This window comes from Heteronotia binoei, chromosome 1, assembly GCF_032191835.1.
Source record: "Heteronotia binoei isolate CCM8104 ecotype False Entrance Well chromosome 1, APGP_CSIRO_Hbin_v1, whole genome shotgun sequence".
In the NCBI taxonomy this organism is placed as follows: Eukaryota; Metazoa; Chordata; class Lepidosauria; order Squamata; family Gekkonidae; genus Heteronotia; species Heteronotia binoei.
In genome coordinates, this window is record NC_083223.1 from 102,546,884 (window position 1) to 102,566,765 (window position 19,882).

General features: G+C 45.0%; 1 protein-coding gene across 1 annotated transcript in view; it reads left to right on the forward strand.

Moving 5' to 3' along the window:
- Positions 1-4,584: 4,584 nt before the first annotated feature.
- LOC132569275 (uncharacterized) overlaps positions 4,585-19,882 on the forward strand; it is a 40,712-nt gene continuing 25,414 nt past the window's right edge. The window contains 3 exon segments of the mRNA XM_060235378.1: positions 4,585-4,693; positions 8,037-8,236; positions 8,330-8,575. Of these exon segments, the coding sequence (XP_060091361.1) occupies positions 4,585-4,693; positions 8,037-8,236; positions 8,330-8,575 (555 nt within the window).

Below are 19,882 nucleotides of genomic sequence, written 5' to 3' on the forward strand. Positions count from 1 at the left end.
GCAGGGAAGGGGGAAATTAGATGCCCCCAACAAATCCTTGTGGACTCTCTTCTTGTAATTATATTTAATTATATTTAATTTTCAATATGATCTCATTTGTGGATATTTAAAGCCTGATACTGTAACCATAAGCAAACAACATGCATCTTTCTACAAACCTGAGATACCCCAAGTTTGCAAAAAAAAATATGGAAATCTAAAAAAGAGGAGTAGTTAATTCCCTCCCCAATATTAGAAGCAGTGCGTGTAACTTTAAATAACAAATGCTGTCAGTGGGAATTGCTAGGCAACCACAACAGCATTGCCCGCCTTCTAGCCTTTGTTTTTTATAAATAAAAAGTGGGGGAGGGGTCCAGGGCCCTTTCCATGGCTGTTTTAGCCTTTGAGGGCCTATTCACCAGGACCAGGACTGGCAGCAATCACCAGAAGACTTGCTGCTACCAGGCTTACATGACTTAACCCAGCTCCAGCTGCTTACTTCAATGAAACGAAGTATAGGGAAACAAAACCGTGGAAACATAATAATTATATAAATCATAAATCTAAATACATACTCAACAATTTGCAAATATAACAAACATCCTAAACCAAGTTCATATATCTTAATAAAGGACGGAGGATTGCTCTAAGCAATAAGTATAAAGTCAGTAAATCCAAGACCAAATGGACTTTTCAGCCATAGACAGGTGTGAGGTCAAATAAGTCCAAGCCCAATAATCATTTTGATTTAGTTTCTCTTTCTCAAGAGCTTGGCATTTCCCCCACATAATTGTGGACAAATTAATCAGCTTCAAAGTGGAACAGCAAAGCCTTAAAACAATAACTGATGCAATGCAAAACGTTTTCAGAATAGGCTACTTATTCCCCCAATTTTTTGGGCTTCCCCCTGATGCCAGAGAGCTGGTTGGCAGGGAGGAAGCCCCACCCACAACAGTGGTCTGCAGCCCCACTTGAAAAGAATGGTACCACTGGCTCCTGTCCTGAAAGAAGCAAGCTCACCTCTTGCATGGCAGGTGCACATGGTGCCCGTTCTTTCCAAGTGGGGGTCACTGGCACCTGTCTTGCAAGAGGCAGGCTTGCTCTTTCCCTTTAAATGGTTGAAGGAAAGCAGGAGGGTGCACATGTTGCATCTGGAATGTGATGACATTACTCTGTGTGATTTCATAATGTCAGGGATGGCCATGCACCCTCCTGGAACACCCCCAAATTCTGGCAACCCTAGTTCTCACCAATATGTGTTTGACTCTCAGCTCTATCTTGCACTTCTAGCTTATCCCAGGGAGGCTGAATAAACCCTGAACTGGTGCCTGGAGACAGTTTTGGAGTGATGCCACCTAATAAACTGAAGCTTAATCTCAACAAGAAAGAAATGCTACTGGTGATTTTACCAGGAATTTGGTGTGTGTTCCCCCCCCCCCCCCCGCCTTTCTGGATGGGTTTGCACTCCTCTTGAAGGAACAGGTCTGTAGTCTGAGGTTGCTCTTGGACCCAGGCCTACTAGTGGATTAGCAGGTGGTAGCTTGGCCAAGGCTGCCTTTTACCAGCTACAACTAGTTAGCCACCTGCAGCCTTTCCTCTTTTTATGTTTCTGTATGTACTTTGGCTCTGCTTTTAATTGTTTTAATGATTTTTTGGGCTTTTTTGTTTGTCTTATTGGTTTTAATACATTATTTTATTATATATGTTTTAATTTGTTAGCCACCTTGGGCTGAAAACTGGGGCAGAAATAAAATAAATAAATAAAATAATTCAAAATAAAAGGCTATTTTGAGAATGGGGACCAGACATTGCAATCAGATAATGAACATGCAAACCTATAAATTTTCAAGTCAAAACGCATGCCCTAACCCTTCTGTATTCTCATATACAGCAGCATATATACACAACCTTCTAGTTGTCTAGGATTGCTGATGGTGAAAGTCCCACTTAGCTGACTTTACACTGTGCTTTTAGTAATTCTCTGCCCATCAACTTTCATTGCAGTATTTGGAGGGAGAGCTAGAAAATTCTCCTTTGAAAGTAAAATGGAGAGTCTTGGGATATACCACTACAATCTAAGCTAGTAAAACAAATTATGTACTATGTAGGGTTATTAAATTATTTCTAGAATGTGACCCCAAATACAAGCATTGGAATACACATAATGTCTGAAAAGCACCTTTCTTGAGTCTGTGAACTTATTATATATCTTTGCTTTGTTCTTCAAAGCAAACATGTATCATAAGTTCACAGACTCAGGGAAGGTGCTTTTCAGATATTATATGTTTTATCAGTATCAGCTATCTAGGGTGTAATGTATGTGAACTCAAGTGAGAACTGAGTTGGGTTCCTGCCTGGCTCATTGGAGCCTGACGGCCAGAGCTTGGGGACTTGGGAACAATGAGCAGCAGGATCCTAAACCCTGCTGCCCTGCTCCAGTCACGGGCCCCCTACTGGTTTGAATGGTCCAATCAAACGCTTGCGCGGGAACATGGGTGTGTATATTGGTGGCCGCATTGGCCCAGTTCGGCAGTCTCATGCTTAGCCTTGATTATGCTGAAATCAATAAAGAGCTGATGTTGCACTGCCACCTTGCTTCATCATTGCCTAGAACCCACTATATTATATAGGAATATTTCTAAATTTTCACATTCAGAACCTTGTTCCCAGCTTCACTCTTATACACCCATATGCACACAGACATAACTCTTTATTACACTGTGAGTGACCCAGATTTATTCATGTCTTCCTGGATTTCAGAAAGCACCTCATTATTACCAATGCTGCCAAATCATCTCCTTGTTGAGTTAAGTGCAGTAGAGATACTTAGTGACCTCATACATGAAGATGTCAGTACATTACTGAAGCTGTAAAGAACCACTGAAACACAAAGCACACTTATGCATCAAAGTCGTATCTGAGAAACATATTTCAAAAGACACACATTTTATGAATTATTTTTTTCACATTCTCTTTTATTAGAGGCCACCCAATTTAAACTGAAGAGTAAACATTCTATGCATTCCAAGGCAAGAACAAGGTCCCAAACCCATATTTGTTTCTAGTCAATTACGTGGGGTGTGGGAAGGAATTTGTAGGGAGTATATTGTTGAATAGGAATGGGTGCTTCTCTATCTACCAGATCTTACCAGCAACCTGAGACAAATATATGATTGAGAATCAGTAGTTGGGAGAATATTTAAGTGTCCCACCCAATACCATTCACATGTTTAGATTTGAGAACCCATACTGATGTGATAATCTGTGTCTAGTTCAGAGCAGCATTTTTACTTAATTTGAGAGAGAGAGAAACCTGATATTTCACCTTGTCTTTCCTTCCCCATCTCTCTCATTTTCTCTGAGTAGGCAGTAATATATCTGGAACCAGTTCTTTTAACCAATAGAAAGTGAGGTTAGTTAAAAAAAAAAACACCTGGTTACAGATGTGAACTCTGACCATTTCCACACCTTAGTGTTGACATAGTTTGCTGATGAGTTGAATCCCCAGCTGATGCTCTGACTTTGTGGCACCTCTTTTGCAAAAGGAGATTTAGAGGAATTTTTGTCTTGAATTTGGATACGACCCTCTCCATGTGTTCCAAACGTCCTTTGAAAAGGGGTTATGTGGCCATTCTGTCATGTACTTCATCAGTGGTGGAGCCTCCTTTTTTGTGCATGTGCTGTAATGTTATAACATCATAACATTATGAAAAGGACAGGATGTATCATGGGGAATAGAATGGTTGTTGCAATTTCAAAGGCCCTCCTTACTTGTCAACTAAGAAAATGGCTGGCAATTGTCAAACTGGATACACCAATTCATAGCAGTCAACAATTATGGAGCATGCCAAATGTGTCATCATGAACTCAGAACCTCCTAGGGTTTTGTTTGTATTATTTTGTTTTCTTGGCATATGCAGTAATGTTATAACATCATAACATTGTTTTTAGGAGGCTGGGTGTATCATGAGGAACAACATAGTTGCCATCACTTCAAAGATCTGCTCCTCCTTACTCACCAACTAAGGAAATGGCCATCATAGATTTCCACAAAATCCTAATGAAAATAGTATCCCATTCACAACCATCAAACTGGATACACCAATTCATAACAGTGTTATTCAATAATTAAAAGCACACTGAATGTGTCCTCATGTACTTCATCAGGAACAGAACCTTCTTTACAGTAATGTTAGTGTAGCGTATTGCGATAGCATAAGGCAGCAACCATTTCGTTATAACACAATACAGCAACCATTTCATTATGACGCAATAGTGTTAGTCCGCGTAGCCGGACAGCGGAGGCGACTGGGGACACCCAGGCGACTCCGTGGGAAGCGCTGAGCCCGCCAATCAGCAGCAGCGGCGGGAAGTTCAACAGGCCAGGATTGGGCTGGCCTGTCGGGGAAGAAGTTCCGGGAATGTATATAAGCGGAACCCGGCCCGTGTGCTCGCTCCCTTGTAACGTGTCTCCATTAAAGCATGTTGCCCTACCAACGTCTCCCGTCTCAGTACGTTACAGTGGCGACGAGGATGGGATTCTAGCCACGTCGGCTACACCGGAGACAGGGCAACCCACAGGCTACGATCGCCGCCGCCATCAGCATGGCTCACCAGAGCGGCACCATCGGCCACATCGAGACCTTCAACCCCGCGAATCCCGAGGCCTGGGAGTCGTACTCAGAACGGGTTGAGTGCTATCTGAGAGCCAACCGTATCACAGAGGATAGCATGAGGAGGGACGTTCTCCTGAGCGCCTGCGGGGCGGCCACATTCGAGATCACCAAAGGTCTCTCGGCCCCCGCCCGACTCACGGAGAAGTCCTACGAGGAGGTCGTCAGGCTCCTCACCGGCCACTTCTTGCCTCAACCATCGCGAGTGGCCCGCCGGTTCCTCTTCCATAGGAGGGATCAGGCCTCAGGGGAATCGGCCGCCGACTACCTGGTGGCCCTATGCCAGATCGCAGGCAACTGCAACTTCCCCCACGTGGAAGAGACCCTGGCCGATTGGTTCACGTGGGGCCTTCGCGACGAGAGGCTCCAGCAGAAGCTCTTTGCGAAGGAAGAGCTCACTCTCCAGAGCGCATTCAGCGAAGCCATAGCATTCGAGAGGACCTCGAGGACTTTCCCCAGGGTGAAGACTGATGCAGTCCACCACGAGGAGCTGGACCCCGACCGTCAGGACGAAGGAGAAGCGTTCCAGTTGCGCCGCCCAGCAGGGGCCACCAACCGCACACCACAGCGATCCCGAGCCACCGATCGACCCCCAGCAGCGGAGAGAGCACCAGTCACAAAGTGTGCCAGCTGCGGTGACCCCCACGACATAAGGGATTGCCAGTACCGGACCTGGGACTGCCGGAGCTGCGGAAAGACCGGCCACATAGCGAGGGCTTGCCGGGCCAAGTCCAATTGCCGGAGGACGACCACTCACCACGAATCGGCGGAGTTCTACTCCACGGCCTCCACCACACTACAGGTACTGAACTTGCCCCTTACCACCCCCAACAAGATCAAAATGGCATGTCCTCATTGAGGGAGCCCCATGCCAAATGGAGGTGGACTCAGGCTCCTTCATTTCCATTATAGCAGAGGAGACCCTGAGGAAACTGTGCCCCCACCAGCGGCTTCAACTAAGGCCGGCAGAGTTCATACTGCGGGACTTTCAGAAGAACCCGGTTCAAATCGTGGGGTGGGCCCGGGTGCAAGTTGAGAGGGGGTCCTTCAGCGGCCTGCTGGACAGCCTGGTGGTAAAGCGCCAGCTTACCACCCTGCTAGGACTGGCGTGGTTCAAACCCTTGGGGATCCGCGTGGAGGGGGTGGGGCAAACCCTAACACCCAGGGGGTTCGGGGAGGTATGCCAAGAGTTCCCTGACGTGTTTGATGGTTCCCTGGGGAGCTACAAGGGGCCGGCCATTTCCCTATCGCTCGACTTGACGGTCAGGCCGATCTGGCTTAAGGCCAGGCGGGTCCCATTCGCCTTGAAGCCAAAAATCGAGGCCGAACTGGACCGCCTCATTGCCCAAGGTGTCTTGGAACCGGTGGACTACGCCACGTGGGAGACCCCCATTGTAACCCCGATCAAGCCAAATGGGGAGGTGCGGATTTGTGCCGACTATAAGTGCACAATAAATAAGGCACTGCAGGATAACCCCTACCCCGTGCCAGTGGTGAGCCACGTCCTGGCAGCCCTAGCAGGGTCAAAGATCTTTGGGAAGCTGGATCTGGCACAGGCCTACCAACAGCTTCCGGTAGATGTTAAAACGGCGGAGGCCCAAACCATTGTGACACACAGGGGGGCCTTCCGAGTGCGGAGGCTACAGTTCGGGGGGGATTTTCCAGAGTATAATGGACGCTCTCCTTAAAGGGATCCCCGGAGTCCAGCCGTTCTTCGATGATGTTTTGATCGCTGCCCCAGACCCCGAAGAATTCGGCAACTGCCTAAGAGAAGTGCTCCGCTGGTTCCAAGCAGCGGGGCTCAAGGTCAAGAGGGAGAAGTGCTTGCTGGGGGTACCAAGGGTGGAGTTCCTAGGATTCGCCGTAGACGCAGCGGGAATCCACCCAACGGAGGAAAAGACACGAGCCATCGTGCAAGCCCCGGCCCCCATCTGCAAAGCGGAGCTACAAAGCTTCTTGGGGGTGCTCAATTTTTACCACTCGTTCCTCCCCCACAAGGCAGCCCTTGCAGAACCCCTACATCAGCTGCTGGACAAACAAGCCCCTTGGGTATGGGGCAAACGGCAAGCCGCCACGTTTCAGGCGGTAAAAGACATTCTGGTTTCCAATGCGGTGCTCCACCATTTTGACGAGCGCCTCCCGGTCATCTTGGCTTGCGATGCATCGCCATATGGGGTGGGCGCAGTCCTGGGGTACCAACTCCCGGACAGGAGGGAGGTACCGGTGGCGTACTACTCCCGTACACTCACACCGGCCGAGCGCAATTACGTGCAAATAGATAAGGAGGCCTTGGCAATCGTGGTGGGGGTCCACAAGTTTCATGATTATCTGTATGGGCGGAGGTTCACAATAGCCACTGACCACAAGCCGCTCTTAGGTATGCTGGCCCCTGACCGCCAAACCCCCCAAATACTTTCACAGCGCGTGTTGAGGTGGAATCAATTCCTCAACTCTTACATGTACACACTAGTCCACCGAGCCAGCAAGGCTATGGGCCACGCTGACGCGCTCAGCCGTTTGCCACTGCCCGACACAGAACCTGACCAGCCCCAGCACACCTGGTCATGTTGGTCGAGTCCCTCCCGAAGCCGCCCCTCCATGCCGCGGAGGTTCCGAAGGCCACTGGGAAGAACAAAACACTGGCAAGGGTTCTCGACTGGGTGGTGAGAGGGTGGCCAGAAGGGAACATGGGGGAAGAGTTTAGGCCCTACAAAACGAGGAGAGAGGAGCTAGCAGCTCACAAAGGGTGCATCTTGTGGGGAAGCAGGGTGGTGGTTCCCGCCACGCTGCAGAAGCGAGTTCTAGAGTCGCTTCACGAGACTCACCCCGGCATAGTCTGAATGAAGGCTTTAGCCAGGAGCTACGTCTGGTGGCCAGGGATGGATGAAGAGATCAAGAACTGGGTTCGGAGGTGCAGCATGTGCCAGGAGTTGCGGCCAGAGCCACCCAGTGCCCCGGTTACACGATGGGAAACCACTAGGAAACCCTAGTCCAGGCTCCACCTAGACTTCGCGGGGCCCTTCCAGGGACAGATCTTCCTGATTATGGTGGACGCCTACACAAAATGGCTGGAGGTCATTCCAGTAGCGTCCACTTCATCAGCAGCCGCCATCCGGGCACTGCGCAGGGCACTTAGCACCCACGGGATTCCAGACACTATTGTCTCTGACAATGGGGCGGCTTTCACCTCCGGGGAATTTCAGGCGTTCCTGCAGAGGTACCTGATCAGACACATAAGGTCAGCCCCGTTTCACCCGGCCACCAACGGACAGGCAGAGCGCATGGTCCGAACTACCAAGGAAGCCCTGGGCCGGATAGTACAGGGCGACTGGGACCACAGGCTGGCCGCCTTTTTGTTTGACAACCGGGTAACCCCCAACCCAGTCACGGGAGTGAACCCGGCGGAGCTCCTCATGGGGCGCAAACTCATTACGAGTCTCGACAGGTTACACCCCGACCGAGCCTCCGACATCAGGGGGTCCCCGGAAACCAGGGACACAGCCAGGGGTTTCTTCGCGGGGGACCCGGTGTTCGCCCGTAACTATGCCGGGGGACCGGGGTGGCTAGCAGAACGGGTGCTGCGGGTAATAGGGTCCCGCCACTATGAGGTGTCCACAGAGGGGGGCCAAGTCCTACGGCGGCACATCGACCAAATGTGCCGCCACACTTTACCGGAGGGGCCCACCAAAGCGGGAGAAGCAATGCCAGGGGAGGAGCCAGCGAGGGATCTACCCGAGGCCGCCGAGCCAGCACCGCACCTGCCCACACCAGCGGAGGCCGGGCGATCAACAGAGCCAGACCAGCAGCAAGCCGACGCATCACCCCCCGGAGATGCCCCGACCGCAGAAGCCGCCCCCATACCTCAAGCAGCACCAAGGAGGTCAACACGGGAGCGTCGGCCTCCTGCCTACCTCCAGGACTATGTACATTAACTATGGAGGGAGGAGTGTAGTGTATTGCGATAGCATAAGGCAGCAACCATTTCGTTATAACGCAATGCGGCAATCATTTCGTTATAACACAATACAGCAACCATTTCGTTATGATGCAATAGCGTTAGTCCGCGTAGCCGGACAGCGGAGGCGACTGGGGACACCCAGGCGACTCTGCGGGAAGCGCTGAGCCCGCCAATCAGCAGCAGCGGCGGGAAGTTCAACAGGCCAGGATTGGGCTGGCCTGTCGGGGAAGAAGTTCCGGGAATGTATATAAGCGGGACCCGGCCCACATGCTCACTCCCTTGTAACGTGTCTCCATTAAAGCATGTTGCCCTACCAACATCTCCCGTCTCAGTACGTTACAGTTAGAATGTTATTACATTGTAACACTGTAAAAAGAAAACATACTGGGAACTATTGGGAAAGAGAAGAGTGGGGAGAGAGCAAACAACACAAACATGTGGCATCAAACCCTCCCCCCCCCCAAAAAAAATGGAAAAGAACTCAGGGGACAACCTGAGAGGTGGTGACATGTGACACTGATGACACTATGGCATAGCAGGAAACAAAATTAGAAATTGGGAATTTCTCACTGGAAAATTGCAAGTTAGAAATTGGGAATTTTTCACTGGAAAACTGCAAATCACCAAAAAGTGAATTTGGGAAACTTGGGGTAATGAGACACTAAATCTGGACCTACTCCTGAGGGGGCAAAAAGTTGTGTGGAAAGTTTTACAAACTTTGATTATTTAAGAATGCAGACGTGAAGATTTGCACTTGTGCAGAAATGGTCTCTGTTTTGCCAAGATGCTGATTTAAAAAAAAAAAAAACTCAGGGAGAGTAGATTGAAATAGGTAAAGCAAGGCTGGATCTGTTTAACTCCCATCATAGTGGTTAAGAAATAATTTGTTCGAACAGGTTCCAAAGTTTATCAGTTTTTACATAGCTTCCTCACTGTCTTAGGACAGTGGCATTTCAAGAGACACTCCCCCCCCCCGCTAATTTCAGTCCAGTGCTTATGATCGTCAAAGGTAAGCAACAGACTAAAAAGTAAACACTTGTTTTCTGATGAGGTTATCTCCCAGTTTTCTAAATAAACATAATAGCTACTTCTTGGATTGGGGCCACAGCACTGAGAAAGGGAGTTAATCCTTTCTCTCCATACTATTTTCCTGATGAAATAGTCCATCATCCGGAAACTACTACAGAATTTACTCTGCAGGAGAAATCATACAGAAGCCAAATATGGGAAGGAAGCCTTTTATCCTTAGTCAGCATGATTTCTTACTTAAGTGATCCTTATGCTATAGGCTGCCAGACCAGAAAAATCTAATGATCCCTCATTCATGCACAATTGAATTTATGTTTTAACATAGATTGCAGACCTGTAATTAGATGAAATTGCAGTTTTGACTCAATGAATCATTTTCATTGGCTTGCTTTTGCTTCAAAACACTCAGAGGATAGAACACTGAAACTGACTTAGATTTCTCCCTCCTAACTCTGTCTAAGATAATGTTATATTGGCTGAAATAAAGACAGCTCATGATCTTTTTTCATCAGTACCCTATGAGAACTGGATCAGGAGCCATGAAATCCCCTGGACAAAATATTATGACCAATGGTACTGGTCTTGCATGAACTACAAGCTCAAGCCTAGCTCAAGTCATTGGGCAGCTGCAGGAAGCCAAGTGATCTTCCAGGTAGCCTCATCCCAAAACCTTCACTTACTGCAGGTGCTACTCCAGTAGTGACTCAGTTTTCTGTGCTTGCTCATTGGAGCCAAAATATGTGTAGAAAAGACTGCATCCACAACGCAGAGAGCACAGAAGTCCACAGCAATGCCCCCATTGAGGGAGAGCCAGTTTGGTGTAGTGGTTAAGTGTGCGGACTCTTATCTGGGAGAACCGGGTTTGATTCCCCACTCCTTCACTTGCACCTGCTGAAATGGCCTTGGGTCAGCCATAGCTCTGGCAGAGGTTGTCCTTGAAAGGGCAGCTGCTGTGAGAGCCCTCTCCAGCCCCACCCACCTCACAGGGTGTCAGTTGTGGGGAAGGAAGGTAAAGGAGATTGTGAACCGCTCTGAGACTCTTCGGAGTGGAGGTCGGGATATAAATCCAATATCTTCTTCTTCTTCTTCCCATCACAGATCATGGAGCAGCGTGCTAATAATGCCCTGGAAATAGTCAGATATTAAAGTAGTCATGAGCTCCATGCTGATGTGGCTATACTCTCTTAATTTGGCAATTTCACCCTCCAAAAAAGAAAAAAATTCATGGCAGTATACCATGAGCAAATAAGTTTGTGAGAGAACTGGCAAAGGTGGTATGGTGGAGAGCCCAAAGATGGGGAAAGAGAACTCATGAAAAATCTAGGGTTTTTGTTTGTGAGAAACCATGGGACAGTTGTATTATTTTTAAAGGAAATATTAGAAAGATATCTGCATTCCCCCCCCCCCTTAGAATCTGATATACATTTTGGTGTAGTAGAGGGCCTAAGTGCATGACAGTATTGCCTATTTGAATTTCTTTTTTCATGTATTTACATTTGGCAGGAAACTTGAAGATCTACAAAACTCATAACACTGTGCAACTTTGGAGTTGATTCATTGCTAGGTTTTGACACAGCATCTTTGTTTGTGACTTTCCATTAAAGCTTATTACTACCATTTAAAAATGAGCCAACAAATTTTGAAGGAGGATGCAGTAACTTGTATCCATCAGTCACTTTCACAGAGGGAAGAAATTTCTATCCAGAGAGTGAGGTTTCCCTGTGGACTCCTCCTCCTGCCCCCCAAAATGCCCACTGAAAAGCTTGCTTTACCTAATTAACAGGGGACTCCCAACATTATGAGGGTACAGCCAGAGATAAATTCCCCCTGTCTGTTAGTGGAAATCCTCAGATGGACCCAAGCTACAGCTTAGTGTGACAGCATGGCAGAAATCCTAGCATCAAACCCCAACACTTTAAAAGGAAGAGGTGATCAGAAAGGCCCTTGGAGGGCTGCTGCAGCTAAAGGTATTGGGATAGAAACACTGAAAGACAGTTTATTATCCATATTGAATGTGTTTAACTATTCCATAGTTTAAGCAAAATACATCCAAATATAATGCCCAGATGAAATGATGAGATTTGTTGGACTAAAGGAGTCACAGTAAAACATAAAACTTTCTTTTATGTAAATGATGCATAAATGAAAGTGAAGGGTAGAGGGGAGCTGAATAAATAAATGTTTTTAGTGAGTTAGAAAAATTAAAAGAACCACTGTTGATGCAAACAAGTCATCAAAATGTGACACATTATCTTTTCAGCATTTTGCTGAACAAAAATAGTAAAGCTACATAATGTTTGAGTCTGCACTCTGGCTTTAATAAAGATAAGTGCTTTTTTAAAAAAGAAAACTTGACATTGTTCAGAGTTAAGGTTGGCAAGTCCCCTTGTTGCTCTGGCAAGGGCAGGACATCATGTGAAGCGCTGACATAAAACAGAAGTGATGCCATTGCATTGGTGACCCAGGTGGTGACACTGGTTTTTGGGCAAAATTCTATGGTAAAATTGGCATTAAACCATAGCATTTCCCCCCAAAACCAGAGCATCACCATGCAATGTCCCCAATGTAATGACATCACTTCCATGTCACATCATCATGTCAGGGATGTTGTGTGGCAATGCTGCTGTTTGGGGGTGGGGTTTCCCCTTCCAGTCAGCTGACTGGTGGTGACCAGAAGCCTCCAAAACCAGAAAATGGCAACCTTATGAACCAAAGTATACTTTCCCCTATTATAGAACTTTACACTTTATGTTGCTAAATATGTTCTTTGACTTGATTAATTATCAATTGAAACTCTAGGACGAATTCTCAGGGAGGCATCTAGATGAGCAGCCAACCTAGCCAAAATGGCCTGCCAACCAACCACCTCCTCCTCATCTTCTGTTGAGGACTGGGCCAGAACAACAGTCTTTTGTGGTTTCTTGGGAGCAGGTCTGTGATGGATAGCAGGAATATGCATGCTTAGAGTCAGTGCATATTCATGACAGTTAATGGAACTCACTCTGATTGGGAAAAAGCAGTTAACTGTTGAGAAAGTGTATCAGGCAGTTGGAGAAACAATTGGAGAGTTAGAGAATGGATGAAGAAGAGAGTTGTTGCTTGTGAGACTGAAGTGTGAGAGTCTAAAACAGAGAGTCTGTTTCAGAGCCAGAGTGGTGGGGCTTTTGTCAGTCTGGAAGATAAGGATTGGGCAAAAGGGTTTGAAGTGGCATTGAAAGGCCCTCAACACACCAAAGACCCAGGTTATTTATCTTAAATAAGATATACTAATGATCTTACCAGGAAAAGGGGTCTAGTTGGAAGACCTTAGTTTTAAACACATGGACAAAGCTGACTAAGCTCTCAAAACTGTGTTTATCAAGTGGGAAGTTCACAAGGAACTCTATAGCAAGCAATCTCTAAGAATAAGTTTCATAACATCTGCAACACCTTTAGTGAAAGCCAAACACCTCTCATGAATTCAGCAACCTAAGAAACAGTTCTGAATTTATATTTAACTTTCTGCCTATCTATCCCAAATCCAAAACTCTATGTAAATATTGATTCCCCTCCCTGCCAGATTGTTCAAATAAAACAAAAAACTGTTTCGATCTTTACCTGTGCCTTCCATGCCAATTTCTGAAGGGAAATATTTAACAACTGAAGAAAACACAGGGTAATCAATTTAGTGGGGTGATTAATAAAATGATCGCCAACCAGCCACCTTATCCTAATCCTCTGAGAAGGATTTTGCCAGAACCACTCTCTTTTGTGGTTTCTTGGGAGCAAGTCCCTTCCCCTTTGACTGATCCTGGCCTTTTTAAGGGGTGGATGCCCTATTGACTAGATGCCAATTAAAATTAAAAAGTTTAAATAAACTTATTTTAAAAATAAATAAATAATAAAGTTTAAAATGGCCACCTGACATAAAATGGCCATCACTTCTACCCCAGCCCCCCTAAAATGGTTGCCAGAACAAACCTAGTGCACCAAAAGGAAGGATGCGGGCCTAAAAGGAAGCACTTAAGCAGCCCACCTCTGGGGCTAGGGGTTTTGTTTATGCTGGGGAGGGGGGGAATCAAGCCCTAAACAAATCATCCCCAATAATGCCCACAGACATAATAAAAGGAAAGGCAGGGGGAGTAAACATCACCATGGCCACCACACCAGGATGAATATGGGATTGTCAGACCCTGAGATGACTCATGGAGCCCTCAAGTGCATCCCTTTCAAGAGGGAGAAGAGAGAGGGGCAGTGAGGAAAAAAGCCTGCTGCTGCTGTTGCTACCACCCTCAATCCCGCCCCCCCCCCCATGGAGCCAAGATAAGAAGAAAGGAGGAAGGGTCAAGGAAAAAATGCCTGCCACAGCCACAACCGCAGATAGCCAAAAGGGAATAAAGGAAGCGTGGGAAGCATTCCGCTGCTGGAACAACTGTCCTCTGCTATGTCCAGGAGCCTCCTTCACCAATCCGTGTTGCCCTACAAGGTCCTGGTTCCTTCTCAGTCTGAGCACATGGCAAAGACTGAGAGGGTGGGGGTGAAGCTGGCCATGAACAAATGCTGGCTCCTCTCCACCCAGAAGGACCTGGCTGCAAAGCACAGCCCAAACTCTTCCTCCTTCCATAGGAGGCAAAGGTGACCCAACGACAGCATGTCCTCTGTCCTGCTGCAGGTAGGGGCTGAATTTCCTTGGCATACTAAATTTCTACGTGTGGTATGTGCAAAGATATTGGTGAAATGGTCAAATAAAGCTGGGGCAGGAAAAGCTGAAAGAGTCTGAGTCGAGATAAACAGACTTGAACCAGCAATTTTGGCAAGACATGTACAACACACATACATATATATACAATTATATTTTATTGCTTGTTCCCTGGAAACCACGATATTATCAGGAACTATTTTAAATAGCATTATAAAACAATCTTAACCTATTATTGGCTTTGTCTGTTGAATTTCTACCTGCTGTACAATCATTTAAAACCCAGGAAACCTGGTATGAATTTTTATGTATTAAAGGGGCGAAAGTTTGGTATAGTATTGTTTAGAATGTCAGATGCTTTCACACATGCTAAATAATGCAGTTTCAATCCACTTCAGCAACCGTTTGCAAGTGGATTTTGCCATTTCATACAGTAAAATCCAGTTGCAAAGTGCACTGAAAATGGACTGAAAGTGCATTATTTAGTGTGTGTGAAAAAGCAAGACTGGGAAGATTATAGTTAAGGTTGCCAAGTCCCTTTCATAGAGTCTTAACAGGATCTTATATACTTTCATGTCATTAAAAGCTTCAATGACTCATTTTCACACATAAGCCTATATTAAAGGAACAGGCATTATTATTTGTTATTTTGTGCATGTGCGTGTGTGTGTGCGTAGATGGATGAATGGCTAGACACATTTTTATCAAGTGTGTCTAGTATTTTTGTTAAACCATCTGGCAACTCTGGAGGATAACACAGGGTAAGTGGCAGCAGAGTTTTCTCTCATTTCTGCTTTAACTGAAACCTCAGTACAACTGGTTATAGAATGGAAGCCAAGAAAACTGTCTCTATAGCTATCTCCTGTATACAGGCAGAGGCCATGTTAAAGCTCCATTTGCTAACTGAATTAATTCTTTGAGAGTGAATATTTCTGAATTCAAAACGTAATTGTATCCATACACAGAAATGAAAAATTAACTCTCATTAAATGTTTATGTTTTATTTTTAAACAATATGTTTTAATGAGAGAAGTGAAGGGGGCATTAATGCTTGGCTTTTATGACTATTTCCAAATGGCGTTAAAGAAACTATTAAATGTGATTCCAGGAGTAGGAATGTGATCTATTGCTTCATAAAGGACTTAATGCTGTGAAATGCAGTTTCACAAGGGACTCATAGAACTATTTGAGCATGAAAGATGACACTAAATAAATATGATTACTGGCATTTGCTCTCTGTCTTCTGGAACTTCAGTGTTTATTTTTGCTTACACAATAGATAAATAGGGATGGAAACTGGCATCTCACTAAAACCCATCATTACAAAATTCAGCATTTCTTACAGGCTTCTGAGATAGTCCACTTATCTCCTGCACAATGCCAGAACACAAAAAGATGCATAACTGGTTAAAAAAAACCCCATGATTTGGTCCTAAGCTCTACAATGGAATCCTGACTGTGGGTATTCCAAGGAGGCCTCCCAACCAAGTACTTGGCAGAGTTGGCCCTGCTTAGCTTCCAAGATCTGAGGAGATCAGGGTTTCCTGGGCTATCCAAGTCAGGGCTGGTTTCATTCTGTTGTTGCAGTAGACCATAAAAATGGAAGTTTTTCAGGTATTTACAGATGCTAGACTTTCTCCTGTTAATACGGCTCTGTTTTCCAGAATGTTCCATTTTTATATTTCTTAATTATCTGTGTGTGCACGCAGACACACACGTCCAAGAGTGATAACTTATTAGCTTGATCACTCTGTGTACAGTTTCCTGAATCAATACTACCACTTTAGCAGCAACATAGCATCAGACAATTGCATAATGAAGCTGTCTGTCTTTATTTACACAATGTATTTTTGTATTCACTAGGCCAGAAAGAACAGTTCTGTGTAGCAGCTGTCATTGTATTTTTTTCCTTATCTATGTCCTGTCTGCCAATTTTATAATTCACCAGCTGACACCCGCCTTGGCAAAGACCAAGTGGAGTTATTTGGTGCCAAAGCAACAACAGCACTCTGAACTATGACACAATTCTTCTTAGTTCTAGTTAACAACAGGGGATTCTTTCTGGCTTTTTCACTGTTCTGTTGATACACTTCACTGCCATGGGGGGTGCAGTGCAAATTAGTGCTGAGAAACAGTTACAGCTCTGTTACACATGGTGGATAAAGGCCATGGGGAAAGAAGACAGGACCAGCTGAAAAGGGAGAGAAAAAGAGATGGATGGCCCAGAAAAAGAAATTCCAGCTTTTTTTTTTTTAATGCAGAATCAGACAACTAGAAATACTGTACCGGAAACTAAACATATTTGTTTCCAACATGCAGTATTATGATACTCTAAGCTCCTTGCTATTGTAGCCTTATGTATTTTACTAAAATTAGTCACTTTTGCAGTGTCATTATTCAGAGGCTTACATCCAAATAAAAGCACACAGTAAAAGCACAAAAACCAAATTAGATTAGCATAAGCAGCAAAGAAAAATTAAAGTAGAGGCAAGTTGATCAGAGCAGTGTCAAGACAATCAGTACCACTAACATATACATCAGCCTGGTGTTTTTTTTTCAATTTAAATTCTATTGAGTTTTCAAGTTTACAGCAAAGTTTCAAGCTTACAATAAAGTCAAATACCATAATAAGAACAACATAGAGCCAGGAATTTGAGATTATACAGGTGAATACATCATATGTAAGATTGAGTAACCGGTAAAAATCCCAAAGGAAAAACCCCATGGACATAAATGCTCACAGGAAAAAAAGCCCCCATGGAAAAATACCCACTTGGAAAGAACCCCACATGGAAAAAAGCTCATATTGAAAGAAGCCCACATAGAAAAAAGCCCCCATGGAAAAATATGTAAAGCACCATAGATGTTTATAATTGTGGATAATCATTAATAACATTTTGTTGTTATTTTAGGATTAAAATAAGTCATATTCACATGCAACAAAAAGTGACCATTTTGTTATCAATGAACTTTATTAAGAAGGAAAAACAGAAATTAAACTCTACATAGAAATATATTTAAATAAAATTAAATACTTTAATTAATTTACAATTTGTCAAACTTTTTAATGTTAATACACTGTGGTACATCGAGTGACCACAACAAAAGACTATCTAACCCTAAAAGTAAAAACAATAATTATTTAACAACAATAATAACTCAGATATAATTCTTCCATCGAATAGAGACCACCATACATTGGGATGACTGAAATGGAACAAGAAATTAAGAGCATTATGAAATCCCTCACAACAGTTTATAGTATTTGGTGACCATTCTTGGGCAGGGGGAGAAGGGTTTTTTTGGTAGTTGGTGATTCGATCCTTAGGCAAGTAGACAGCTGGGTGGCGAAACCGCGTACTGACCATATGGTGACTTGCCTGCCTGGTGCAAAGGTAGCGGACATTACACGTGCAGTAGATAGGCTGATAGACAGTGCTGGGGAGGAGCCTGTTGTTGTGGTGCATGTTGGCACCAACGATGTACGGAAATGCAGTTGTAAGGTCCTGGAGGAAATATTTAGGCTGCTAGGCGGGAGACTTAAGGCCAGGACCTCCAAGGTAGCCTTCTCAGAAGTGCTACCTGTTCCACATGCAGGGCAGGAGAGACAGGCACAAATTAGAAGTCTCAATGTGTGGATGAGAAGATGGTGTAAGGAGGAAGGGTTTAAGTTTGTTAGGCACTGGGATGCTTTCTGGAACAAGTATGAGCTGTACAAAAGAGATGGTCTCCACTTGTCCCCGGATGGAACCAGGCTGCTGGCGCTTAAAATCAAAAAGGTGGCAGAGCAGTTTTTAAACTAAATCTTGGGAGAAAGCCGACAGGAGATGAAATGTCTCTGGTTCGGGAGGACTCGTCTCAAAAAGATGAAGGGTTGGCTGCTATTTTTCTACCGGGTAATGGATCAGAGTTGTCCACTGTGATGGTGACAAACAGTATGGACTGTCTGCCAGAGTCTCGAGGCGGCAGGAGGAAGGTGGCGGGCCTAGCTTGCCTGGGAAATTATAGATGATTGTATGCAAATGCTAGAAGTGTTCGAAGTAAAATTGGTGAATTGGAATGTTTAGTGTTGGGAGAAAATATAGACATTGTGGGAATTTCAGAAACTTGGTGGAATGAGAAGAATCAGTGGGACATGGTGATTCCTGGATATAAGTTATATCGGAAGGATAGGGAAGGAAGGGTTGGAGGTGGGGTGGCTCTGTATGTCAGAGAGGATATACGGTCCAGTAAGACTGAGGTCAGAGAATTAGATTCACTTTTAGAAATGCTTTGGGTTGAAATAGAGGGCCCAAAAGGAAATTTAACTATGGGAGTTTGTTATTCCCCACCAAATCAAAAGAGAGAGAATGATTATAATATGATGGAAGGCTTAAAGATAGTGGCTAAACATAAAACTGTGTCGTAATAGGTGATTTTAACTACCCGCAGATTGATTGGATCAATATGTGTTCTGGTAGAGAGAAAGAGATTGAGTTTCTTGATGCTCTCAATGACTGTGCTATGGAGCAGATGGTCTCAGAACCTACCAAAGGTGGGGCGATCCTGGATTTGGTCCTAAGTAATGCCCAAGACTTGGTGAGAGATGTAAAAGTGATTGCGCCGCTCGGGAGCAGTGACCATAATGTTATTGATTTCACCGTTTGTATAAATAGGGAGTTGCCCCAAAAGACCGCCACAACCATGTTTAACTTTAAAAGGGGTAAATTCACTGAGATGAGGAGGCATGTGAGGAGGAAACTGAAAGGAAAGGTAAATACGGTCAAAACCCTTCGGGAAGCTTGGAGACTATTTAAAACTATAATCCTAGAGGCTCAGATAAAATACATACCACAAGTTAGGAAAGGCACAAACAGGCATAAGAAAAGGCCTGCATGGTTAACAAACAAAGTAATGGAAGCTGTAAAAGGTAAGAAGGACTCCTTTAAGCGGTGGAAAACCAGTCCAAGTGAGATTAGTAAAAGGGAACACAGGCTGTGGCAAATCAAATGCAAGACTGTGATCAGGCAGGCAAAAAGGGACTATGAGGAGCATATTGCAAAAAAACATAAAGACCAACAATAAAAATTTCTTCAAATATATTAGAAGTAGGAAACCAGCCAGGGAGGCAGTGGGGCCCTTGGATGACCATGGGGTCAAAGGATTACTGAAGGAGGATAGGGAAATGGCTGAGAAGCTGAATGCATTTTTTTGCCTCCGTCTTCACTGTGGAAGACGAGAACTTTTTGCCCGCCCCAGAACCACTAATTTTGGAAGGGGTGTTGAAAGACCTGAGTCAGATTGAGATGACAAGAGAGAAGGTCCTACAACTGATAGACAAATTAAAAACTAATAAGTCACCGGGTCTGGATGGCATACATCCGAGAGTTCTGAAAGAACTCCAAGTTGAACTTGTGGATCTTCTAACAAAAATCTGTAATCTTTCATTGAAATCTGCCTCCGTTCCTGAGGACTGGAAGGTAGCAAATGTCACCCCCATCTTTAAAAAGGGTTCCAGAGGAGATCCGGGAAATTACAGGCCAGTCAGTCTGACTTCAATACCGGGAAAGTTGGTAGAAAGCATTA